The following is a 26531-nucleotide window of genomic DNA, read 5'->3' on the forward strand; positions in this document are numbered from 1 at the left end:
TGTATATACAGAATTTTTATTTATATATAAATATAAATACATACCAAAACTGGACTAGGTAGAACATCAAAATCTTATGTGGAACATTTAACCTCTTAGTAAATAAAAAAAAAATCTGTCAACTGAACTCAGGATAAAAAATATTTGTTTTCCCGTGTACTGCATTGGAAAATGACCTGTTTTGTAGTTAAAAAAAGAAAAATATATATCTAAACAATATTGACACTTGACATAAATATTATTTGCTTAAGTGACGCATCAAACATCTGAACTAGTGTTGACATTTATAAATCACCAATAAAAAATATTCACAAAAAGCAACATTTTCATTTAACACAGCAACCAATAATCAGGCAAATATTTGCCTTTTTTTGGTTAGGTGTTCACATAATAGACAGCATTGCATCTGTTGCTTCTAAATGATATCTTAGCTTTATCTGCTAATTATGGTAGAAATCCTACCAATATTTTGTGTGAGCCTTTTGTAAACATCAGAACTGGCTACAAGCATCAAATTCAACATGTGAATTATTGAAATAAAAATAAATAGGTCTCATTTCTTTTTCGCTTTCCAGGTTTTCTTGTTGGACATGGAGTCAATCATCAGCTGGGAGCGACGCTTCAGCGCCTCTCGGGTGAGTATTCCTTCATCCTCTTCATTATCGTCCTCTGAAAACCAACATTGCAAATAGAAAACAGTGTTCCTGCTGTATTTTTGTGTGCGTGTGCATAATCTCACCGTTGGTTAAGAGGCCCATCTCTTGGTCTTCAGTTACTGCAACTCGCTTGTTGTAAGGAGGCAGTTGTTTCTCAATTGTGAAATAGAACTATAGAAGAATAGAAAAATGTGTGAAAGTCTGACATATACTATTTGCACTGACAGTCCTTTTTAATGCTATGGTTATGATTATTGTCCTGCCCCTTGATTATAAGAAACTTGTATGAAAAATATACATAGATCTTGTTATCACTAATATTAGCCCAATTCAAGGAAACCTATCATGTGAGGTCACAACTCATGAAAGTGCAAACATTCCTATAGCTCTCTGCAAATATCGTAAAATTTGCATGTATACGTATGTCTCACCTCTTCTTCCTCCATGTCCTTTGTAACATCATCGAAATCTTTTCCATGAAGTCTGCCTTTCAGCTGCTGCACCTTCCGTTCGCACTGACTGAGTAACACCACTCCAAACTCATCTGAGCTGGAAGGCACATTTGAAGGTGCTTCATTCTGCGCAGACAGGAGAGGAGAGATACAAAATTACATAGTAAACACGCCAAAATGCTGTTTGCAGCAGTACAGACTGTGAGCATGCCAAAGAAATGTAGCAGTTTGGCAGCTTACGAGTAATAATGGTCAAGTCCAAAATAAATTCAGGGACCAGAGATCTGCTTCTACTAAACTGTTATTTTTATATCACCTAATGCATAACCCCATCATGAATACACCACGAATAAGATACTATTAAACATCTTTAAAGGGGTATTTAGAGGATTATATACATTCTCTGAACTGCTAATCCTCATAAGGGTCACCAGGGGTGCTGGAGCCTATCCCAGCCAACTACAGGCACCCTGAATCGGTGGCCAGCCAATCACAGGGCACAAGGAGATGGACAACCATTCACGCTCATACTCATAACTAGGGGCAATTTAGAGTGTTCAATCAGCCTACAATTCATGTTTTTGGAATGTGTGAGGAAACCGGAGTACCCGGAAAAAAACCACGCAAGCCCAAGGAGAACTGGACTGTGAAGGCGACGTTCTTACCACTGGGCTGATATTTACGTGTAGATGTATATATAAAAGGTGTACGCAAAGTGTACATATATTTTACCAGAGAAATAGGACCAAGTCTTTCTACGAGGTGCTCCACACCAGCTTGGATAGTGCTGAGGGTTTTAACGAGAGAAGATAAACTATCCTTAGCTGTTTCACAATTATGCTGTTTAACTCGAAGCTCCTTCTCACACTCGTCCAGCATCTTCTGCTCCCTACAAATGTAGAAGAGTAAGACACAATACAAAACACATCCCTCATAGTCAGTGTTTGTGATAATTGACCTGAAAAGATTGTGATCACGACATTACAACATAATGAATACACACACTAAGACTTTCTCACCGGGATAGTTGTGTTTCTCCGGAATATTTCATGTTTTCAAACTGCGCCTTTAGGTGCACCTTCTCTTCCCTTAGCTGCTGGAGCATATAGTCATTCTCCAATTTCAGCGTTGTCACATGATGGTGAGTGTCCTTCTGGGTGTTGTAATGATCCACCACCTCCTACACATGAGGGTAAAATGTAAACATTGCACTTTGTGTAGTTAGAAACCATTTTTGATAATACTGATTGCAGCGTGAAAAGAGGGTTTGCTTGATTTTGTTATTTCACGAACATTAATGTTGATCGGTGGCCAATCCACAGTAATCCCTTAAATATTGCGGTTAATGTAGACCAGATATGGTCGCGATAATCAGGAAAAAAATATCCAGTGCTGAGTACTAGTAGCAAGAGTGGCTTCCACTTACGAGTTTTAGCATGGATTTTCAGTTTTATGAACTTAAAAAAATACACACATTTTTTTCATTTCAGCGCCGAGTTGTAGTAGCAAAAGTGGTTTCCGCCTACGTGTTTGAGCGTGAATTTTCACGTTTATGAACTTTAAAACCTTTTTAGAAAATTAATTAATAGCAAAAAAATATGCTGATATTGATTGCAGTGTGTAAAGAGAGTTTGCTTGATTTCATTATTTCCAATCCACAGTAATCCCTCAAATATCACGGTTTATATAGACCAGACATGGCCACGATGATATAAAAATCACGAATTAGGGTCTCCCCTATTATGTTATAACTTTTTTTTCCAGTGCCGAGTACTAGTAGCAAGAGTGGCTTGCCTTTATGAGTTTCAGCGTGGATTTTCACATTTTTATGAACTTGAAAAAATTACATATACTATAAATATATATATTTTTTCTTCAGTGCAGAGTCTTAGTAGCAAGAGTGGCGTCCGCCTACAAGTTTCAGCGTGGATTTTCACATTTTTAAAAAGAATTAATAGCAGGTAAAAAAAAAATCGCTGATAATGATTGCGGCGTGTAAAGAGGGTATTCTTGGTTTCATCATTTCACGAGCATTTATGGCAATCGGGGGCCAATCCATTCTGACTGAGAGGGTTGACAGTTTATCGCCGGCGATGGCACTGAATAAGTAAAGGACCCTTGTCTTCCTGACTGAAAACTGAACTAAAATGTAACCACCCAAAAATGAAATACGTCCTTTTGTTTCCACATCAGTACCTGTGTATCAGAGCAACCAGTGGCTTCTTTCATAATTTGGATGGTTTCCTCAAACACGCTGATACTCTGTTCCATTTCTTCAACCATTTTGGTGGCACCTGCCTCCGCATCAGTGTTCAGTTCGTCCTGTTGTACGTTTTTCCTTTGAGCCTGCATGTCGCAAAAATTCACGTTAAGCCTTTTCTTTTCATTTTGTATCAAAGATTTGCCCATCTATATCACACATGGGATACAATATTGAATGTTGACTCACATCTAACTTTTCAGCCCGGGCCTTGATCTCCTGCACCCTTTTTCGGTAGACAGCCAAAAGATAATCTTTCTCTTGGTGTTCCTTGCAGAACTGCTCCTCGAGCTGCTGTAATTCAGCCTAGGAGGACGAGAAAGAGAAAAAAAAATGGCCAATGTCTAGAAAAGTCTGCATATTAAATGAATTCCAGCAATTTATAGATAGGAAAGTTTGGTGTGAAACCCTTTAAGCAAGATCTGAAAATATTTTCAACTTCTAGACCATAGTCGACAAAATTTGTAACGTGAGCACATTATGAATTTTAAACAAATCATTCATTTTACAATTGCTGTCTCCTTGGAGAGCTGGGCTTTGTTGTTCATATCTTGCACTTCTTGCAGTTCCTTCCTATACTTTTGGATTTCTGCTTCTTGAGTGTCAATTTGACCTTGGAAAGTTGGATTTTCCTCCTGCCAAATAAAAAGAGGAGAAAAAAATGATTGAGGCAGAATTTGTCACTAAAAGAGCCTGTCCATCAAGTAACCCAAAGTGACCTGGAGTGAACGTTTGAGCTTTAGATAGTTTGTCATGATGTTGGCAGCCTCTTTGCACTTAAGCTGGTTCTTCTCCAGACAATTCTGCAATGACCTCAATTTCTGGAAGTACAGAGAAATATAAAATATATATATAAAATATCAGAGTGACATTTATTGACTGTCAGCTTTGCCAAATAACTAGATATTGGACATTTGTAGCCATCAATCGTATTGAATTAATTCAACCGTAGTGTCATTAAAGGTTTAGCTCTTTCATCTGAAACTAGATAATAGTCTCATAGTAGATGCAAATAATAGCTAAATACCATTGTAACCTCCTCCTTTTCAGATATGGCCTGGTTAAAGCCCACTGCTTCCAATCTGAGGCACTCCCTTTTCAGGTCCTCAAGCCGGCGCTGGTGGGTCAGGGTGCTGTGTCGGAGTGCGTTGAGGCGCTTCATCTTGGACGCCACCCGGTGCTCTAGTTTGCACAGAGCTGCCTAAGGAGACAAGAGATACACCCATAAAAGTTTTCGGATATTTATTATTGAGTTCCATTTGAAAAGATGAAAACAACCGCGCATGAAAAAAAAATCAAGAATATATGGCAAATATATTAGTAAGAAAAAATTCCTAAAAAAATCTGGCAAATATGTTAGTGTATTTAGTTTTTTTGCAATGTAAGTGTGTCGATAATTGGGAACAATTTGAGCAGTTTTCCTTCTTTCATGTCAGTCACGAAAGACAGGGACAGGGAAATTAAACTATGGCCCACAAACCTAAACACAAACTTATTCAACTCATGTAATCAAGTTAACAAAACTAAGTTGATAAGTTAGGAAGACTCCCATTAAAATATTACTGTATTTCCCATGCGTCATACACTTTTAAGTTAGTCAAAAGAAATAATCAGAGTAACTCATTGTTAACGATAATTTTGGGGCGAGCCCAAAAGAAACACATGACAAAAAGCTCATCAGGGCAAAATACATGAATACTACCTTTCCTGACACCGATGGCCCAGTGTCCTTTTCCATGCCTCGGCCGTGTAAGGCCGATTGGATGAATTGTTGCTCATCCTACGAAACAAGAGTTGAAAATGTAAAGGCAACGTTCTGTTGACACGATGAAAATGTCTTGTTTTCCTCACGGCGTCAGCATCCGACACCCTCTTCTTCAGGTCCCTGTTTTCCTCTTGTAGCTGCAGGATGTGCTGCTGGTTCCTTTCCAGGGCTGAGCGGGAGCTCTCATACGAGGCGCTCATGTCGCTCTCTGACCACAGGCACATAACAATGATTCAATTCATTGGGTGCTGTTTTTGCATGAAATATGAAGAATTCGGCCCGCTCAAGTATTGTAATGTTGGCTTTGGAAGGTCAAATGATTCATGCATTCATTCCTTTTACGAAATGCTTATCCTCACAAGGTTCACAGGGGTGCTGGAGCCTATCCCAGCTAACTCTGGGCACCCTAAATCGATGGTCAGCCAATCACAGGGCGCAAGGAGACGGACAACCATTTAGGATAACACTCATACCTAGGGCCAATTTAGAGTGTTCAAGAAGCCTATGCAGCATGTTTTGGGAATGTGTGAGGACATCAGAGTACACCAAGAAAACCCACGAAAGCCCAGGGCAAACATGCAACCTGGAGTACCGATGTGGGATCGTAAGCTCGACCCCAGAACTGTGAGGGCGACACTAACATTCTTTTTCTGAACCACTTTATCCTCACTAGGGTTGTGGGGGGTGCCGGAGCCTATCCCAGCTGACTTCAGGCCAGAGGTGGGGGGACACCTCAATCGCAGGGTTCGAGGACACAGACAACCATTCCCATTCACACTCATACCTAGTGGCAATTTAGTGTCCAATCAGCCTACAATGCATGTTTTTTTGGAATCTGGGAGGAAACCAGAGTATCCGGAGGAAACCCACACAGGCCCAGGGAGAAAACACGCTAACCAATATCTGAAATGATTCCACAAATGATTTATATATAAATTATATTTTTTACTTCCCTTCACAAAATATGTGTGGTCAACATGTCTACTATTTCTAGAGGTCAAGTGGGGACCGCAAAATATTATCTCATGAACAGCAATTGGCACATTAGCCGCAGTTTGAATGTTGTAAGAATATTTTAACAAAACATAAATCGTGCATGAAAGGGTTAAAGTTGTAAAAAAAAGTGTGGGGATCCGCGATGACGCAAGCAGAAAACGTCAAATATTATGACGATGGAGGCGCGTCCTGTGTCCTGCTGAACCCGAATAGGAACACACTTCACGTCTGGTTCCCCTTGGAAGCACACTTTAACCAAATCTGGCGGGCTATACGTATGTATTTTTTTCATCCTTATCGCATATTAAAATTTAAAAAAGCAGCGCCAGGTTTTACCTAAAAGTTGAAGTTTCCTCTGATATTCCGCAATTTGGTCGTGCACCGACGATTTGTTGTTCTCGGATTCGAACATGTTTGCGGTATTAATGTGGAGCAATGGAAGGTGACAATGGGGGGCGCTTGCCGTCTAGACGTGCGGTAATTGCCGGGCCACGTTACTCAGTCACGTGCAAACGCCACTGTTTTACCTGTTCCGAATTTCCTCTGATTACAAGTAGGTGTGGTCCTTGTGATGTCATCTATGATTTCACTATGCCAACGTGCGTCCTTCAATATGGCCTTTCATTTACCATCAATTACAACAAAATACTTTGTTGCTGTACTTTCACATATCTTTTTTCACATCTCTGTTGACATTTTATCTTCATTTCCTCCTTGTGAGAAATGTCAACCCGATAGATCTTGCACCTGTGACTTGTTTTCCAACAGTCCAAAACATGATCTAAGGCAGGGGTGGCGAACTTGTGGCTCTCGAACCGCACGCGGCTCCTGGCCAATATGAATATTTTGTATACACTGTGGCTATTTACCTCATTTTCTGTGTTGCTTAGTTTTGTTCACATTATTTACATTATTTAAAAAATAATAATTTGGTAGATTAGATTTTTTTTAGGATTCCTCTGATTCTCAGTTTAAAATTTTGGGTCTTTGTGTCGAACTTTGTGCAGGTTAACGCACAAATTATGATTTTGAGTCAGTTAACTGTGCTGCTGCCATTGACTGTTATAGATGTCCAATCCATTTTTTATGGGAGGCACAAATGGACAAAATAATAATAAAAAAGAATAATTTAATAATAATTGTTAATACAATGCACTAAAAAGTTACAGGTTTTAAGTGTCAACTTTTGAATAACTGTCCACTGTAGTAAACACTGTCCCTAAAAGGGTTAAAACCATAGACAAATGAACGAACTGAAACGGGTTGATTTTTGGCATTTTCAATGCAAATTGATGCTGACAAATTCCTAAGAAACAAGGACAATTAACAAACAATAGTTATGAAGGTAACAAAATAATAGCATGTAAGAAGTAATAACCCCTGTTGGCAACTTGACCTTAAACAACGGCCGTCAATTCTGCGGTTGCCGCAGCAACGCGCATTGAAGTAGCATAACGTGTACACCTCCTGCAAACAAGCCTCGCTAATTAGCACAGCCAACAAGACCAATGTCAATCATGTAGTGTGAGAACCAAACACGTTGCCGTTCTGCATATTCATGACGCTTCTCCGTGTATGGGTGTGTGCGCCCGTGCACTTTATAACCATGTTTATTCATCGGGGATTATGTAAACACACAATCTGGCATCTTTCCTGTTTCGCGTGCACCCATTTGGACAGTTTGTGAGTGAATAACATTTTTTTATGCATTGTTTCTTTGTTGTATTATTTTGCATTGTGATTTCGTCCATCTTGTTTAGGTTTTGTGTTTGTGGTATGTCCTTAAAAAATGTTATACTACTTTTGGTGAGTGTTGTTTTGGGTGGGCTGTGTTGTTGCATGTTTGTTCTTGACTGGTCCACTTTGAAAAGGCAATTGTTCACTTTTGACTTGATTGCCGTCTTCTCAAAGTTACTGCTCAGATGAATCAAATTGAAAGGGTGAAGAAAATCCTTTTTCATGTGTGTTTTTAGTGGATCAGGATCTAGAATTTTATACTGTGATTGATGAGTAAAACAGATTTTTTGGTGATGGTGATACGTGCAGCAATATAAAATAATGTTTTTGACGGCTGGTAAAAATAGTTACAGTCCCAGTCAATTAGTTTGAAAAATGGTGGTGCGTAGGATTGTGGATTTAAACACACTTTTGAATTGAATTAATTCATCTTCACTTGTATTTTTACTGGTCTGCTCTGCAAGTGTGTACTTCGAATGATCAAGCTTGTAGGAAAAACTAATCTTACCAAGTAAACTGAAATGTTTTAATTTGAGATGCCTTAAATAACTAGACTTTTAAGTTCTACTGACTTTTTTTTCACAGCTTGTGCATGCATATTTCAAATCAATATCTGAAACATCCCAACACACACTAATGCTTGCAAACGTGCAAACCAACACACGCATACGCACACACACCCACTCGTGTAATGCACATACATACACACCCACCACACACAAAGAATACATTAGTGTGAGAAGTCATTTTTTTGTGTTGAAGTAGTTAAAGTAGTCTTTATGCCACTGCTAATACATGCATTAGCATATCAAAGGCAACAAAAGGGACATTTCATTAAAACCTCACAGACACTCACACATTGGGGGCACAAGGATTCCTGGGCCTCCCGGAGTGAAGCGTGTGGTGATTACAAAGATGAGCTTATATGGGTGTGTGTCGCGGGGTGGTTGTGTATATTAGCTGCCCTTCCAATGATGACTACATTTGCCCGTGTTTGCCCGATTTAACAAATTCATGTCAGCCTGTCATGTTTTTCATCATCCAACGCTGCAGTACTGACAACTTGTCGTTTATATTTTCCCCTCTGTTCATTTTGTACTCATTTTTAAAAAGGATTTGTATTTTTAAATGAGGTGAAAAACAGTTAACTCATTAATAAAATAACATAAATGAAAGAAACCTTGAAGTGTACAAGCGGTAATGTAATTAATACAAACATGACGCATAAAAATGACAAATGTTAACGGGGAAACAACTGACAAATGTTAAGAATGTATATTTTTCATTGAAAAATCTTAAAAATATATTTTTCATTTCCAAATGTTAATAAATATATTTTTCATTGACAAAACTTAAAATATGCGGCCCGGTGTAGCGAGTGGTTAGCGTGCCGGCCTCACAGCTCTGGGGTCCCGGGTTCAAATCCATGTCGGTCCACCTGAGTTTTCATGTTCTCCCCAGGTTTGCACGAGTGGGCTGCGTGGGTTTCCTCAGGGTACTCCGGTTTCCTCCCACATTCCAAAAACATGCACTTTATGCTGATTGGATTCTCTAAATTGCCCATAGAGTGTCTATGTTTGTCTTTCTCTTTGTGCCCTGCGATCGGCTGTCCACCGATTCAGGGTGTCCCCTACCTCTGGCTGGGATAGGCTCCAGCACCCCCCATGACCCTAATTAGGATAAAGCGGTTCAAAAAATGAGAAAATGAGATGACAAATCTTAAGAAATCTATTTTTCATTGACAAATCTTTAAAAAAATCCATTTTTTTCATTGACAAACCTTAAAAAATCAATTTTTTTTTCATTGACAAATGTTCAAAATAACAAAAATTAGATTGCCATGAATGCAATAAACAGAACAAAGCAATTTCCTTCCTGTTTACCTTCTTTCCTTCCTGTTTGCCTTCCTTTCCTTCCGGTGACTTAATGGCATCAATGAGTCCCCCAGAGGTCAAGTCAGGGTCATCCCCCCGCCTTGTTTCCCACATGCTCTAATTAGCCTCATTAGCTGCTAATGTTAATCCTCTTAAAAGACAAGCAAAGCAGAAAGCCAGCGAGGGGCCACAGCAGGGGTCCGCAAACGAGGACCGAGCCACCAGAAGGTTTTTTTTTGTTGTCTTGACAACGCTGTCTGTCAAAGCAGCAGTTACTGTTTTGTTCATGCAAAGATTGGCAGCTGGTGACTGTTGCTCTGACAACAGGTCCCTGTTTGAAGCATGCTTAGAAGGAAGACATCCTTCACATCAATGCTGACAGCACTTTGCCATGCCAGCTACTTTTTGCAAACTCAAAACGGCCTACCTACACTCATCAATATTCTAATATATATCCACACAGAAAAACCCTTGTGGCACACTACAATTACTACATACCTGTCAACTTAGTATACATTTTTCCCATATTTTATAGTACTTTTTTGTTCATTTCAAATTGTGTGCGGTGTGTGACAACTTTAGTACAGGATTGTTTTTAAGTAGTTTTTTTTTTTTTTTTGAAAAAACGATCTGGTTTTAAACATTTCGGCTCACCCGTTCACTTTGGGGAAAATGTTTGACTTTTAAGTGAGTAAATATGTGCTGTGTTGCATTTGTTTGGTGTATTCTCAATTAATAAGGGCAATTGCAATCATTAATAAGGCAAGCAATTGACCAAAGTTGACAGGTATTCAAGTCCTATGTTTTCAGCGTTTTATTATTTTTATTTTACCCTTCCCGTTGTGCAAATAGCGTTTTGCAGTAGTCCGCTGTGACATGAGTGGGGAGACAGTCTGTTACGACTCCCCTGATGGTAAGATATACCAGGGAGTCGTAACTACCACAGCAGAAGGATTCAGTCAAGGATGAGTCAGACACACACTGCAAGTAGCATTCAGTGATAATTTACTTACAACAAAGTCCACCAAAGCCTGGACTACAGGATAACATAGGGGAAGCAAAGGATACTAAAGTACCACCATCAAATAAACACGGTAAAAAACACCCTCCCAGACAGGTGTTCAAATGAACGCCCACAAAAATACAGGAAATAAGGCCGATGGGTGCCAATGTCAGAACTGATGTAACCAAAGTCTAGACAGGGCAATAAACTATGTGTATATATCCAACAGACTATATGTATACTCTGGGGTGTCTGAACTTATCTCAAGTCCCCCTATTGAAGGACAGGAAGTGAATCTTGATTGGAGGAGGGATGATGGGGAAGTAGTCACAGCTGTGTTGGCCTGGGCAGGGCTTTATCACAGGGGTGGAGCCACAGCTTCGTTTACCTGCAGATGAAAAGAAACAACACACCCTACTACTAGTGTGTATCCAGGCTGACAGTCGTAACAGGGTCAAACAAGTTTTGTCCAAAGTGAACAGAAGCAGCTGCATGCCCCAGGTCCTTAATGGAGATCTGCTTCAGGACTGTTATAGTGTGGTACGCTCCACTTTGTTGCATGGAGATGATCAGCACGACTTTTCTGGGAGTCGAGATGCTACAAATGCCTTTTAAGTTCTGATAGTAAAACCATGTGTTTCTCAACTGGAGTGGCTCAGAATCCTCCTGGATGCGGAACAAAGGTGACTGAGTGGAGGTAGTCAGAGTTTTCCTGCTTAAGTTGTTGCCCCCACGACTTGAAACATGGCGGATAAGCGGAAGAAGATGAATGGATTAATGGGGCCCAATAAATTGAGCTGAAGTCTAGTCTATTGATGACAGAGTTCGCTAAGCGTCTTTTTGTGAAAATGGCAGGTAACAAAATATTTGCTACCGTACTCAAGTTTGTTTGCTTTTTTAATTAAGTTGCACTTCAAGTATTTACATTTTATTTTCAGAACCGAACAACATAATGGTCTGCTAGAGAGGGCTAGCCACGCCCATTTGGAAATGTCAACTTGAAAAAGTACATTATAACGAATCAACCTCTCAACTCAGGCTACAAACCACTACGAAGGCCAACTGAACTTGGACAGGCTGTTCAGAAACGGCCTGAATAGAATTTTTATTGGTCTCAAAGAAAAGCTATTTAAAGTAGAATTGGGAGCCATTAAAATGAATTTTATAGTTAATGTTTACAACCTCATATTGTTCACAGAATCCAAAGCCATCCCATCTCTGGCTCAGCGGATTAAAATTCATCATCTTTTATTTTTAGAGGGAAAAATGGTGGAGCAGATGTTGACTAATCCACACGCTGACCTCCTGTGTGCGTTTGTGTGTGTCTATGTATTTGTGTTCAGTATGCATGATCATCAAAAGACCATGATGTGACAGACTCATCGGATGTCTGCTGAAGTCCAGCCCCAAACCTCCAATCAGATTAGATGAGGATGATTACGAGGAATACGAAGGTGACCTCTTATATATTGATAATAATGTACCACGTGTAACAGTAATAAAAAAAATGGAATAAAAAAAATCTGCTATTCTTCCTGGATTTATTTTAACATAAATCAGATATACATACAACAGTTTATGCAGACAAGAATAAAAATAATTTAATGTAATGTCAAATCTCTATTTTTGACCTGAAATATATACATTTTCATTGCAAAACCCAACATTCATGATGTAAAATTGTTCATTAATATAACAATTTGGCTGTTTCCCTCACATGCTTGAGTGTGTGTCTTTCTCTCTCTTTTGGAAATGGCATTTTTTTGACAATCGAAATAGAAAACCGAATTTCACAAAAAAAATCTGAATTGAACATCATGCCCTGTAGTCAGAGAAGTAGTTTGTTCAGTCTCACTAATGTTTTTCCTTGAATTCAATGCCTTTATTTTGTATGTGTATACAATAAGATTTTAAGCTTTGCCATAATGTGCACACACAAGTAAGAAGCCACTAAAAGATATATACACAAAAAAATGAAGAGGTAAAAAAAATGTGACCAAAGTGGTTAGCAGCAGTAGGGAAGCTGACCTTTTTTTTCTTGGACAACAGCCCACATTTTCAGCACAATAAGTGGAGTACATGCACAATGCTGCTTATAAGATAATAACTGGACGACAGTATGTCTTGTGCCTGTCAGATTGAGTTTTTTTTTTTTGCACTGGCCACTCCCCTGTCCAGCGATCCATAATGATGCCCGAGTTTCCCCATTGGCTGGCATAGAGGCCAGGTACCGCCTCCTCCCTGTTCTCTTTCTCCCTCTCCCTTTCCCATTCTCTCTGTTTCCAAGATAGCTAGAGAAGGAGAGTGAAAGTGAAGGGACAGGCAGGTCGGCATGTTGAAACAGATGGCCTGGCCTTACCAGCAGCAGTGGAGAAGCTCCGGTTGGGCTGTCAAAGTCTGAGACAGGGGAGAGAGCGAGGGAGGTGTGAGAAGAATTGGACAGAGCTAGAAAGAAAATAAGCAGAGTTGGACTGGACCACCCCCTTTTCTCTCAACTGTTCCAGTGCAGACAGGAAGGGCCGAGCAACTGACAACTTTCCTTGTTCTCCTCAGGGGATCCCCGAGACAACACCTGCCGCCAGAGAGGAAACGTCACAGCAGCAGCATTCAAAGGTAGAGATTCTGCCCCCCTCCAATGATCTTTCCTTCTGGTTTATTGATTTTAAAACAAAGTTGTGAACTCTTTCTTTTGGACTGCCGTTATAATCAATATTATGATGTTCCCAGTACTGGGGAGTTGATAGAATTGGGATTTTCCATTGTTTTGTTGGTTCATATTAATTTATGATTGTGTGGTGGTGACTCATTTTGCAAAAGTGGAATCATTAGATCATATTATTTCATTTTGTCATAGTAGCAGATGTCATAATGGTCAGCTTTGGTGACTTCTCAGGTCGTCAGTGTTGTGATTTCACAGCATTTTGTAAGTGCTGTCAAAGCATAGTGGATTGTAAGAGCTTTGCAATATTACGTAAGACTAATGGGATAACGGATTTGTTTGTTGTGTGTTAGAGGCTTGGCAAAAATTTTACATCCCGAGAACTTAAATGACATTGAATAGCATTACAGCAATCATTTCTGTTGTAAGTTTACAATGTCATAGCAAAGAATTGGAAACACGGCCACAATGTTGGCATCGTACATTTGCATCATTCACAACTTATGACAATGAGTCATGCCAACTTATGATACGTGAGTGACCAGTGAGAAAAATGTAGAGTGACAACAACAAAGACAGCACTGAAGGCATCATCTGATTCTGAAACTAGAACTTTCAACCTGTTGCTGTTGCAACCCCTCCAAGGCCCATACGCCTTTTTTTTTCTTTATTTTAAATTTGTTTGTCAGCAAGCAGGCTGCCGGCAAAAAGCATTGTTGGCTTGGCGTGTCCTCCAACTTCCTGTTTCACAATGTGACCCGCTGCCTGCGGTGTCAACAACGCGGCTCTTAGGGACAGAATCAGCATGACTCATTGAGAGAACGTCAACATCAATTTAGCACACATTTTTATTATAAAATATCCAATAATTACGGGTTATCTAATTACATTGGTGTCAAATGTAAAAGTCACATGCAAAATCAGTTTTTTTTTTGTGGAGTAGAGTTACTGGCCACACACTCGAAAGTACGCTTTTGGTTGTTTATGTCCGCTGACAAATCAGAGTCCATACTTTTATTGCGTGTAATGAATTATTGACATGAATTTACATTGATAAATATATTTAATAAATGTACTTCCAGTACACAAAGTTCTTAAAGCACATTCTTCTTAATTCATCAGTTAATAATGGTTTATTAATTGAATACAAATTACATCAATGTATATGGCAGCAAGCATATTTCCAAAAACATTTTTTTTCACGTTTAATGGAAAGCTGAATCAATTTTAAACAAGCTTTTGAAACCTAAATAGAGGAAAACCATTTAGAGTTAACTGATCATATTCATGGCCTGATTTACTGGAAACCACATCAAAAGCCCATATAAACCCAATTGCAAAATTTTTATAAAAATATGTTATAAAACACACCAGATTGCTTTCGTTTTGGAGAAGTATTTATGCCGAAGAGAGAGAGAGAGAGAAATAGGAACAGAAGACCTGGCAAAGATGTAGACACACACACACGTCAGTCAGATAGTCTGCTTATTGTGTCCCACCAAAAAGCAATGGCACATTCCTGATTAATGATGCAAGTTAGACCCAAACAATGACACACAGACACACACAAGGGTTGCTGGGCCAGATGACAGTCTCTCCTCAACATTCCTGTGCATGTTTTCCCACATGTTCCTGATTATTAAGTGAGAGGAACAAGCTGCTGTACTTGGGGTCAGTCTGCATGTTCACCAGTTCCACTTGCACTCATTAATGTCAATAGAAATATTTATGAAATCATTCCATTCATTTGCAATGGTACAATTTGGGGTTTCTTTGCAACATCTGTTTTGTCAGGGAATGTAGTAAGTGTAAGATATATACTATGTAGCTTGTGAATAATAATAATAATGATGAATTTGGCAGGATATTACAACTAAAGCAGAGTTTGTGAATTTATGGCTTGTGAGCCATATCTGGCTCTTTTGGTGAGCTGGCCCTCCACTAACATTTTAAGTCAGGAACCGGCTGACTTTTAAAAGCTGTAATGAGTTTCTTGGGGTTTTGACACATTGATTTTGGACATTTCAGGTATGCTTCAGTTTGTCACCAATTGCAATTGAACAGAAACAGACTTATTTCATATTTTAATAAGAACAACCTCAACAATTAACTGCATGCTACACACCTCAGAAATGTGACAATCAGCCTTGCGAGGCTCTTCTTGTCTCAACCTTTCATTGTTTATCTTGATGATATGTGTCATGGAGTATAATTAGCATCATGCTGTTCTTTTGAATGACCAATGAGGTGATTAAGACATTAGACGGATGGACACATTTCATGCTCAAGCAAATCTTTTGGAGCTCTTTTTTTTCTTCTAAAAACTGTGTTTTGATGTACCATTTGAAGAACACATTTTATACTTTAGTTTAAAGTGTAAACTTTAATTTAAGTAATTAATAAAGCAGTGGTATAAGTAAATCTAAAGAATGGCAAAAGTAAATCTGCTTGTAAATTTGTTCGAGTTGGACTGTGGTTCTGCTACCATCATTTCTCATATCATTATTTTACTGTTAGATGGGCAAAGGGTGACCAAATCATTAAATATTTCTCGTTTACAGTAGAAGTCAATAACTGAGTTGCCGCATTATTAGTGAGGAGATGAAGCGAACAAGACAACATGGCAAGCAAGAAGGAGAGTGCTGGAATTTCTGAGAGGAAGAAAATATGGGTTTAGATTAGGGCCAAATTGAATGAACAAACCCGACTGTGTATGTGATCATCTCTGGGATATTCTTAGTTGACCATGTGACGTGGTGGAGTTCATTAAAAAATGGACTTTATCGTAAGATGAATTGACCCTTGGCTGACGATTCTAATACATTGAGCGCAAAACTATATTTATCCAAGTTTACGATAATGGATTGATTGCTACAATGTTTCAGAGTGTTTAATGCCCTCTCTTGTGTGTCCCAGTAAAATCACCACAATCATTTTTAGACCCATTAACAGCAAACTAATGCATTCAATCACAATCAACTAGATTATCTGACAGCTATTGCCGTCTTTGGGGTTCACATTTTGGAATTAACTCTAGTTTAGCAGAGGTTTCACTTCTAAAAGGAATAGTTTTCTCCTTAATGTCTTTTTGGGGCAATTTCAGACTTTTCGTTATGATCCCAACTAATATGTGGGAGCTCCGACAGAAACAGGTGAATGAAAAAATAAATCACTTGACTGGACAGCATGTTTTTTTAAAAAAATTAAGAAAAATAAAGAGAAAGACTTCCAAGTTGATTCAATTCCCAGTGTTGGACAGCAGTATGTTACATAATTTTATTAAGTGCTGTACTTAATGCTTTAGGTTAGATTTCTGTCATCACATTGTCATTCCACGAGATGCGTTTTTAAGGACACACTCGCGTTCCATTGGGCGCAAAGCAGTTTGGCAAATCCCAATACAGGTGCACTGTGACTGATTCTTGCACAAAAATCAAGTTTCACTTTTTTTTTTTAATACACGTAAAGGCAAGCCGATCCTATTTGCGCGTGCGTGTTGTTCTACGTGTGCCTGCCTCCAAGCATTTATTTGTGTTTGCGAGTGGGCTGAGAGTAGGCGGTGAAGGTGAAGGTGAAGAAAAGAGGCATGAGTATTATTGCTTGATTCGAACATTATTGGTCAGTCCTTGTTGAAGCGTACTGTAAAAGTGATAAACAAATTGGGACATTCAAATATTCAATCAAGTCACCAAATGCAGTCTCTTGATGTCAATACTATATATAATGTGAAATGTCATAGATGAGCTAAAGAAAATGTACTTTTAGTTCACAGTACCTGAAGTGCCATTCTTATGTTTCCTTAGTTATTTAAATTTTTGTTTGTGCCAGTGTCAGCTTACACGTTTGTAGTGTCGACTTACATGATGCTACAAACATGACTGATGGTGCTCAAACAGTAATTCAGAAAGGATCCTTTCCATCACCATGGTAACCAGTGACCTTTCTCACAACCTTCGACCTCCCTGTGGAAGACTAGCTCTCCCATTGCTGATTTATATTCAGCAAGCTATGTGTGGTGATAATGTGTTATCTGAGTAACCCACGCATACTCGCACCTTCCTGCCACGTCATTTTTTTTTCTTACTCTGATGAAGATGAATGTTATCATCACTGTTTTTCATCTTTCGGAGTAAAAACAATTCTGCAAGGAAGAGTGGGCCAACCAATTACTACTAATTTTTCACACGGGGACCAGGGAATATTGAGCAGTATTTTGGCAACACACATTTTAATTACTCCCCAAAAACTGCATATTATTTTTTCCATAGATTATCATTGTCTTAGATTTAGATTCAAATTCAACATGGCGAGTGAAATTATGTATGTATGTAGACTTTGTGTATTGTTTTGTGTGTGTGTGTGTTTATGTGCATGTAAACAGTAAATTTGTTTTTGTGTTTGCTTTATAGGTGCATTATTGTGGCTTCCTCAGTTAGTGAAGCAAACCTTGGCGCTTTGGGGGAGGCAACGATGCCTAGGCTCCTCCTTCTCCTGCTGGCATCTGTAACGTTTGGACATGCTCACTTCCTGTCTGGCGGTCAGCGCTTGAAGACCCGCCTCCAGAGAGACCGGCGGAACATCCGTCCCAACATCATCCTGGTCATCACGGATGACCAGGACCTAGAGCTGGGTGACTTATACGCACATGTTGATGATCAATCTGCTCATGCTGTATTATGATGCAAATGATGATTAGATTGATTTGAAAAGACAGTCCATGATAAAGCTCATTTGTGTTTCTACATCAAGGTTCAATGCAGGCGATGAATAAGACTCGTCGCATTATGGAGGAAGGTGGGACTTCTTTCTCCAATGCTTTTGTAACCACGCCCATGTGCTGTCCATCACGTTCAAGCATGCTCACTGGGAAGTAAGTCTTCTCTTGTCAACTGTCTACTACAGCAGGGGTGTTCAAAGAAATTTGATCCCAGATCTAGGTATACTTTTCAAGGAGTTGACCTTCCACCATCTACATTTTTACAGACAGGCCACTGACCAAACTCGGCAACTATTTATGTTGATATACCTCGCATTAGACTCTATCACCATGTATGAAAGTGGTAGGAAACGAGTGAAAATCCACTCTCGATTCATGCTATAGTTTACTGCAGAAATGAATGTCAAGTTCATAAGAGCCTACCTAAGCAAACCGATTTTATTATCATGCGATTCACGAAAAGCACCTTGGCGAACTACCAATAGTTCCTTGGTCTACTACCAATAGTTCCTTGGTCTACTACCAATAGTTCCTTGGCGATCTACCAATAGTTCCTTGGTGATCTACTGGTAGATCGCGATCTACGTATTGGGCACCCCTGTGCTACAGTTACCTGATAACAGGTTTTTTACTCGCAGCCAAATGTTAAGTTTCACCAATGTGTTTCAGGGCATTTGTCACCTTGTTTTAAGGTCTTTGCCCGTTGTTTCTGTGCAGGTATGTTCACAATCATAACACATACACCAATAATGAGAACTGTTCGTCGATGTCTTGGCAGCGGCAGCAGGAACCACGAACCTTTGCTGTCTACCTGAACAATACAGGATACAGGACTGGTATATAATCACAATTGTACACGCACACAGACAAGTTAACTTCATGACTCTGTGTGGGTGTGTTTGTGTGCCAGCTTTCTTTGGCAAGTATCTGAACGAGTACAACGGCTCGTACGTGCCCGCCGGATGGAGGGAGTGGCTTGGCCTCGTCAAGAACAGTCGATTCTACAACTACACCCTGAGTCGTAACGGACTCAGAGAGAAACACGGAGCCCAGTACCCTCAGGTATGTACACACTGCACACACAATGACTACATTGGCATACATATACACATACACATATACATATATACATATACATGCATGTATATGTATATATGTATAATATATTTAGAAATATCGCATTAACTGGGATCAGTAATGTGCTGGCCACTACCTTACAAATAGTTTGAAATTTGATTTCAATATAAGAAAAATACTTGTTCATAAAAAGAATGACAAAACATGACCCATTAGAATTAGATATAATGATTACAAAAATGCCCCATCTCTACAATATATTATTTTAAAACAAAATCCAATCTCATTCCATTACTCAAGAAGACTTACTAACTTTTTTTCCCCCAGGACTATTTAACAGACGTGATCACAGCAGAGTCCATTCGTTACTTCTGTTCGTCAAAGCAAGCTTATCCTCATCGACCTGTCATGATGGTTCTGAGTCACGCTGCACCGCATGGACCTGAGGACTCAGCACCACAGTACAGCCAAGCCTTTGCCAATGCCTCGCAACACATGTACGTCGACACACACACACACACACACACACACACACACACACACACACACACACACACACACACACATCCATACAAAAACTATATAGATAAATGAGTGATAACAAATCATCTCTTTCAAAGTTGTCAAATGAACTACTAAGGGCATTTTTATTGTGTGCTTAGTGCTCATTATTTGTATTTCCTCAGGGTTTGGCAATAGAGAAGATTCTCATTTTATTTGCAATAATTTGCTGACAGCACACAGAAGAGTAAAACAACGTTTTTTTCAGCTATTAGGCATTATGACTTATTTTGTCTTACAGAGTTGCTAGTGATTTCTTGAGAGAAAGTGCATTTTTCTCTGTCTGTTTCAGTACTCCTAGTTACAACTATGCTCCCAACCCAGACAAACACTGGATCATGCGCTATACGGGTGCCATGAAACCCATACACATGGAGTTCACCAATATGCTGCAGAGAAAACGACTTCAGACGCTGCTGTCAGTTGATGACAGCATGGAGAAGGTAATCGCCCCCCCCCCCCCCCCCCCCTCCAATGTTGAGGAATGTCAATGGATCCTAACCGCAATTTGCTTTTGCCCCTGAAAGATAAGGAAATATATAGATTTGTGTTGCAATGGTTATGCATTCATTGAGCCAAGTCAAGGCTAAAGCTATGGAATTATTATGATCCTGGGAAATGCAGGAACAAGTATTTATTCCCTGCACATCATACAAATGTATTGCATTTTATTTCAAAATCTCAATTGAAATGCATGTGCTCACATGTGAATCAGTTGTACAAAAGGAGGCACAGGCTAGAAAAAAAAAAGAAAAGATGATAACTTCCACAGTTTCATTCACTTACTCAAAACTTTCATAGGTTGAGGACCCTATTTATGACTTTGTTGACCTGTTTTTCCACTAACCTTTCATTTAATAGCTTATCTATACAAATTATACATGTAAACTGCATTAAAAATGCAGTTAGACTTGCTTTCATTTTACGATGTGGGTAATTTGGTCCCTTGTTCGTCTTCTTTTTCATTTACCGTTGAGGAAGATTTAAATTCCATTCTACCAGCACAATGACAAAAAAACATTCTTATTCTTTATTCTATTGTTAAGCAAGTTATTTGTTATATGTTACTTTTACATTTTCCTAATCACATTTATCAATGTAGCCAGAGTCAGATGTACACTACCATGTTACGTTATTGACACATAAGCCACACAAGCTATAATACGTATACCAGCTATTTAAGTTGTACGATTCAGCGTTATTCTAATATACATCTTGATGTTGCTTAGCTTTACAACATGCTGGTGAAGACCAACGAGCTGGAGAACACTTACATCATCTACACGTCTGATCACGGCTACCACATCGGACAATTTGGCCTTGTCAAAGGTAGTAGAGGACACACCGCCGTCCTCTTGTTATGTCCCCGGTGTCGTAAAACCATTTCTATTTTGCTTACAGGAAAATCCATGCCTTATGACTTTGATATTCGAGTTCCGTTTTACATCCGAGGACCTAACGTGGCACAAGACAGCGTGTAAGCACACAAGACACACACAATTGAAGCATTGCAAAATTCTAGTACGCCGGTCATGGCAACGTTTATGCACCTGCCGCTTCCTGTCACCTAGCAATCCCCACATTGTACTCAACATTGACCTGGCGCCCACAATCCTGGACATCGCAGGAGTGGACACGCCTGCTGACATGGATGGCAAGTCCATCCTGGGCCTGCTGGATACTGAATCACCTGCCAACAGGTGAGTGGGAAAAATAAATGGGAATAAATTATGTAGGAAGAATTTAAAAGCGTTGATTTTGATATCCCACTGTCCATTTAATCATCCATTCATTTTTGGCTTATTCAAGATCAGCTATATCTCCCAAGAAATGATAGAGTCAACCATGTCATTTTCAAGCCATTATGAGTTATACCATACAGTATCAAAAACAACTTTTTTTTGCAGGTTCCAGGTGACCAAGAAGTCAAACGTGTGGCGAGACTCCTTTCTGGTGGAAAGAGGGTAAATACTGAAGGCCCTGTCCACATACGACATCACCACCAGTGTGAGCCAATGGTGGTCCAGTCATGGCATTTTTGACATATTGCTTGTTTGGGTGGCTGTTGATCATCCTACAAGCTGTCTCCCTATTGGTTCCTCCACAGAAAGCTACTTCATCAGCCCACGGGAATCAAGGACGTATCGCAGGAGGAGAACTTCCTGCCCAAATATCAGCAGGTCAAAGAGTTGTGTCAGCGCTCAGAGTACCAGACGCCATGTCAGCAGATTGGACAGGTACCTTCTCGGATTTCAAACTCTGCTTGTTTACAGATACTTTTTCTTGCTTTTCGAATGTCAGAAAAGTGCTTTATGCCTACTATATAAAATGCCATTGATTACCCACAGGTAGGAGAATTTTCCTTCATCTTTTAACTTCTAGAACAACTTGTCAGAGACATTTCAAGTGGGAAAAGGAGTATGATAACAACATTTGATAGCAATTTGTGTCTATTGCAATAATGTGTGTGTATGCATGTCCTTGTGTGCACTGATGCAGAAGTGGCAGTGTGTAGATGACTCCTCGGGGAGGTTGCGGCTCTTGAAATGCAAGAGCGAAGGCAGCGGGCCTAAGGCCACTCAGGGAGATCAAGTCAGTCAGCGGATAAAGTCTGCATTTTACAGTGGCAAGTGTGACTGTGGCCTTCGACCTTTGAAGCAACGGACCATCAACGAGAAGTCCTTCTTCTCCAGGAAGTGTGAGTGTCACCAACATCTCCACACCCGCCTTCTTTCGTGACAGTGATAATCAATGAATCTGTCCTTAACAGACTTGAACGTTCTAAAAAGCTACTCCAGAAGGCGCTTTAGTCGCTCTGTGCCCGTCATGAAGACTTTCCCTGACAACAGCAGCCTGGTGGCTATGGTCTTGGGTAGTTCAACCGATGAGGATGACTTTAGCGGAATGGGCGAAGCTCCTACTGCTTTTTCTTCACCCAACTCCCTCAAAGTCACGCACAGGTCAGCTAACTCTTTTTGAAGTGATATTTTGTAGAACCAATCTTTGTGATACACCAAAATAATACTTCACTTATTAAGTTAAAAAAAAATAAACTGTGACTACTGTTTTTTTCCCTATTTATGGGCAGGTGTTCCATTCTAAGCAACTCGACAGTGATGTGCGACACAGGCGTTTACGATTCTCTACAGGCCTGGAAGGACCACAAGCTGCATATCGACCATGAGGTCAGCTTCCCCGGTGGTCCACTTCTTCTTCTTCTTCCTTGGTTTAACTTTTTCCACCATTTTTCACTTGGCTGTCAGATCGAGACACTGCAAACAAAGATCAAGAACCTGAAAGAGGTGAAAGGCCACCTTAAGAAGGCTCGTCCTCCGCTGTGCCACTGCAACAAGTATTTGTAGGTCTTAAAGCGCTAAGAAAAACATAGTTGCATAGTCATGATTTTTTTTGTCCTCCAGCAACAAGCTTAAAGTCAAGAAGAAGTTCCTATACCGAAAGGGTGGCATACATCCCTTCAGGTTAGAAATTACACCAAAAAGGGTTTCTTTCAGGTTTTATCAATGTTAGGAAAGTTATCAACTCAATTATGCTTGAATATTATAATGTTTGCTTATGTGTGCATTGTGTAATTAATCTGCTTAATGTGTTTTAGCAGGGACAGGGGTCGCAAAAACAAGGCATGGCTTTTGAAGGAGCAGAATAGGAGGAAGAAGATGAGGAAGATAATCAAGAGAATCCAAAACAACGACACCTGTTCCATGCCAGGACTCACCTGCTTCACACATGACAACCAACACTGGCACTCAGCTCCATATTGGACATGTACGACATCCACACGCAGACACACATACTTATCATTTTTCTGTTTACAATTTTGAAAATGTGTGTGCCTGTGCGGATGCAGTGGGGCCATTCTGTGCCTGCACAAGCGCCAACAACAACACATATTGGTGTCTGAGGACAATCAACGAAAGCCACAACTTGTTGTTCTGTGAGTTTGCAACTGGCTTCCTGGAGTACTTTGACATGAACACAGACCCTTACCAGGTACGCGCATTCCACACTCACGGGCAGTGACTTGTGTTATACATTTTAAAAATATTCATGACAACCAGTTACTCCTCAGAGAAATGTACTATAGTCCAATTGTGTCAAAATTTGATTGATGGTTGAGATAAGATTCTCAATGGCTCTCTGAGATTTTTTTTACTCAAAAATGGCAGACATGCTAAGACCAAAGCATCCAAAAAGTAAGCATTTATTAGTATGATGAGAAAGATCTAAGGAGATGTCAAAGTCATGAAAAACGTACCTCATCCATCAATCAAATTTTGACGGATGACTAGCATATCTCTCTCTCTCTCTTTGCTCTCTTATCATCAATCACTTTCTGTCTCTCTCAATCAAACATTTGCTAATTTCAACGCTTACAACATATTTCAATTCGTAAATAATTGGAGCATGAATCATTTTCAATTTTGGTGAAATTCCATGATCTTCTGTCCACTAATAAGGCCTGCTTGCATACGCCCATAGCTCGTGAACAGCGTGGGTTCTTTGCACGGGACACTACTCAATACTCTCCACGCGCAGCTGATGGAACTGCGAGGCTGTCGGGGACAGAAGCAGTGCAATCCTCATGTCCGCTCACTGGAAAAAGGTATGACATCTTATCAATAAGACACGGATGTTCTTTTCACCAACTCAGCATTTTTTCATCAGATGCGTCGGACCGGGGCAGGTTTGAAGACTACAGGTGAGAATTGAGCTCAGTTCTATTGCCCTTTCCTCATGGCCCGCTTTTATAAAGATAATTAGGATACTGCTACACATTTTATGCTTTATATTTGAATAAAAGTTTAAGAAGATATAACTAATGTATATGTATTCCGTTAAGTGCAGAAATTATGAGTGTTTTTAAATCAAAATAGACAGCATTGTATGGGTTTAGACCATTTTATTTGATTGCTTAATGTCTATACTGCATCTATTGTCTAGAAAATAATAGATTCTCTATGTGCTTGTTTCAGGCTGTTTGAGAAGAGGAAGTGGCCCCGAGTCAAGCGTCCTTCGTCATCGCGAACGCTGTAAGTCATCTCTCTTGTGTTTTGATGTTTTTTGAGCCTGCTTTAGTCCAAATATCAACAAATCACATGGTAACAAAAGAAGGCAACTATGAAGCTGCTTACAGGGAACTAATAGAACAACAGTTTTAGTTGAGCTTTACAGTAAAAGACCATATTTTAACTTTAATTCACCTTTGTTAAGGCCTCATACATGAAGCAATAGATGCATTCATTTGTACTTGTGAGGTTCTACTCTGGAAACAAGTGAGGAATAGAACATGTCCCCCTTGTTCTTTCTTTGTCCTTGTAGAGGTCCGATTTGGGATGGCTGGAAGGGATAAACTTTCTTATTGGTTAAAAAGTCTTGGATCCTGACTGCCAGGAACGTGGAGGAGTAGATCCCAGTTGACTGCGTGGATATAGCAAACAAGGACATGCTGTCTCTATTTGCTGTCAATTCAAATGTGGACACGAGTCCTACAGGTGCCGTCAATAACATCTGAACTTGCACCTTCCAACAAACATTGGCACACCTTTTAGGTGCTCTCAGTCAAACATGGACGCCCCTCCTTCCACTGGTAAACACTCCATTTATATTGCCAGTGAAACCCAAACCTGGCCCTCGCTGTTAGTAAAACATGCAAAAACTTTCCTTCAGTGGACAACCTTGGAAGTGCTAATTGTTATTAATACTAATCAACTAATATATTGCTCAATTCCCTCCTGTGGAAATCTTTGTATTTTGTCTTCTAAACATCATTAATTGTGACTGTGATATTAATTACCATGATGCCACACAGAAGGTAAGTGCAGCACCAGAGGCGTAAAGTTTGATCTCACCACCTGTTTGCACCAATAGAAATGTACCTTCTAATGTGTTTGAATGTGCCATTGTTCTTCAACAGCCATGTTGTGATGATACTTGTTGTACATTGCTAATAATGTAACGTGCTTGTGAATGTGATTACAAAATGTGATTTCAATGAACCAATTGTGGTTTTGCTAAACTTTCATTAGCTTGTGACCTCATATCACGGACTCAAGATCCTTCTCCATATTCTTCTTTATAGATTTTACTTTGTTCCTTTGTCATAAAATCACAAACAGCATTCACAGACAAACTCATCCTCCAAAAATTCTGACAATGCACCCTGTTTTTTCAATTTATTAAGTGCTTCACATCAGATCATTCAGTTTTTCTTCCGGGATTCCTCAAGGCTCCCTCCTTCTGCCGATTATTTTCATAATCTACACCCCTTTTGTGCAGGCCCTATTTTGGCGTCCATGTTAATAAATGAAGATAATGTAACACAACAAACAGCTGTAAGTCAATTTTAATATTTTAACGATTGTTGTTAGAGCATTGAATTGACTGAATATTTTTCTGGTTGTCTTGTCAGATGTTTTAACTTTCATCTGAACAGGCTTAATCAGTTCATACAGATACTGTAAGCTTTTCTAGGACAGCTCTATCTTGAGCGTGTAAACCTCAGGTGCCCAAACAAACCTATGGTTAACCCAGATGTTTGTACATCAAAAGAGCAACTAGTTCTAGAAGACACAAAAGCAATATACTGTCTAAAAAGGGAAGAATTCTTGACACCAAGCAAACCCCTAAATGTATCACCCTCAATATTCAAACCTATGTGAAGTTCCACGATGGTAAAAAAATGATGTTGCACTTCAAAGCACTTAGGGCCAAAATAAACATTAGCAACATCACACCATGCTAATTAATTATTCTGAT

The 26531-nt window shown here is 39.6% G+C and overlaps 2 protein-coding genes across 6 annotated transcripts; one reads left to right on the forward strand and one right to left on the reverse strand.

Annotated features, from left to right (window-relative positions):
• LOC144195186 (outer dynein arm-docking complex subunit 3-like) lies at positions 1-6646 on the reverse strand. The gene is made up of 13 exons (XM_077714676.1): positions 6466-6646; positions 5220-5341; positions 5071-5148; positions 4396-4569; positions 4088-4189; positions 3878-4003; positions 3558-3674; positions 3305-3454; positions 2128-2288; positions 1841-1997; positions 1088-1234; positions 740-827; positions 1-669 (listed from the first exon to the last, which is right to left on the reverse strand). Exons 1-13 carry the CDS (start codon positions 6539-6541, stop codon positions 554-556), a joined length of 1614 nt encoding a protein of 537 aa, XP_077570802.1. The 5' UTR covers positions 6542-6646; the 3' UTR covers positions 1-553.
• Positions 6286-26102, forward strand: LOC144194958 (extracellular sulfatase Sulf-2-like). 5 transcript variants are annotated; one of them, XM_077714260.1, is made up of 25 exons: positions 6286-6404; positions 12087-12197; positions 13297-13356; positions 17812-18032; positions 18152-18272; positions 18837-18955; positions 19030-19181; positions 19524-19693; positions 20050-20200; positions 20987-21086; positions 21159-21234; positions 21329-21457; positions 21665-21721; positions 21865-21994; positions 22257-22455; positions 22528-22717; positions 22846-22942; positions 23021-23115; positions 23177-23236; positions 23371-23540; positions 23623-23765; positions 24255-24378; positions 24441-24474; positions 24749-24805; positions 25095-26102. In XM_077714260.1, the coding sequence occupies exons 4-25, from the start codon at positions 17873-17875 to the stop codon at positions 25123-25125; spliced, it is 2565 nt and encodes an 854-aa protein (XP_077570386.1). In that variant the 5' UTR covers positions 6286-6404; positions 12087-12197; positions 13297-13356; positions 17812-17872; the 3' UTR covers positions 25126-26102. The 5 variants fall into 5 exon arrangements, 4 of the variants coding, with proteins under 4 accessions (XP_077570386.1, XP_077570559.1, XP_077570637.1 ...); XM_077714346.1 differs by lacking the exons at positions 6286-6404; positions 12087-12197 and having other exon boundaries at positions 13015-13356; positions 23021-23109; XM_077714433.1 differs by lacking the exons at positions 6286-6404; positions 12087-12197; positions 22257-22455; ... (8 more) ...; positions 24749-24805; positions 25095-26102 and adding an exon at positions 22106-22240 and having other exon boundaries at positions 13013-13356.
• Positions 26103-26531: the final 429 nt, after the last annotated feature.

Source organism: Stigmatopora nigra, chromosome 1 (assembly GCF_051989575.1).
Source record: "Stigmatopora nigra isolate UIUO_SnigA chromosome 1, RoL_Snig_1.1, whole genome shotgun sequence".
In the NCBI taxonomy this organism is placed as follows: domain Eukaryota; kingdom Metazoa; phylum Chordata; class Actinopteri; order Syngnathiformes; family Syngnathidae; genus Stigmatopora; species Stigmatopora nigra.

What these genes read in the sequence shown, in the direction of transcription:
- LOC144195186 (XM_077714676.1), bottom strand. Translation starts at nt 6,541, where the DNA reads ATGTTCGAATCCGAGAACAACAAATCGTCGGTGCACGACCAAATTGCG. An exon ending in AAAAGGAGGAGGTTACAATG is followed by an intron (nt 4,190 to 4,395) that starts GTATTTAGCTAT and finishes CTGTACTTCCAG; the next exon opens with AAATTGAGGTCATTGCAGAA. An exon ending in CTGGTTGCTCTGATACACAG is followed by an intron (nt 2,289 to 3,304) that starts GTACTGATGTGG and finishes CCTCATGTGTAG; the next exon opens with GAGGTGGTGGATCATTACAA.
- LOC144194958 (XM_077714260.1), top strand. Translation starts at nt 17,873, where the DNA reads ATGCCTAGGCTCCTCCTTCTCCTGCTGGCATCTGTAACGTTTGGACAT. An exon ending in TGAACACAGACCCTTACCAG is followed by an intron (nt 23,766 to 24,254) that starts GTACGCGCATTC and finishes ATACGCCCATAG; the next exon opens with CTCGTGAACAGCGTGGGTTC. An exon ending in TGTCCGCTCACTGGAAAAAG is followed by an intron (nt 24,379 to 24,440) that starts GTATGACATCTT and finishes TTTTTTCATCAG; the next exon opens with ATGCGTCGGACCGGGGCAGG.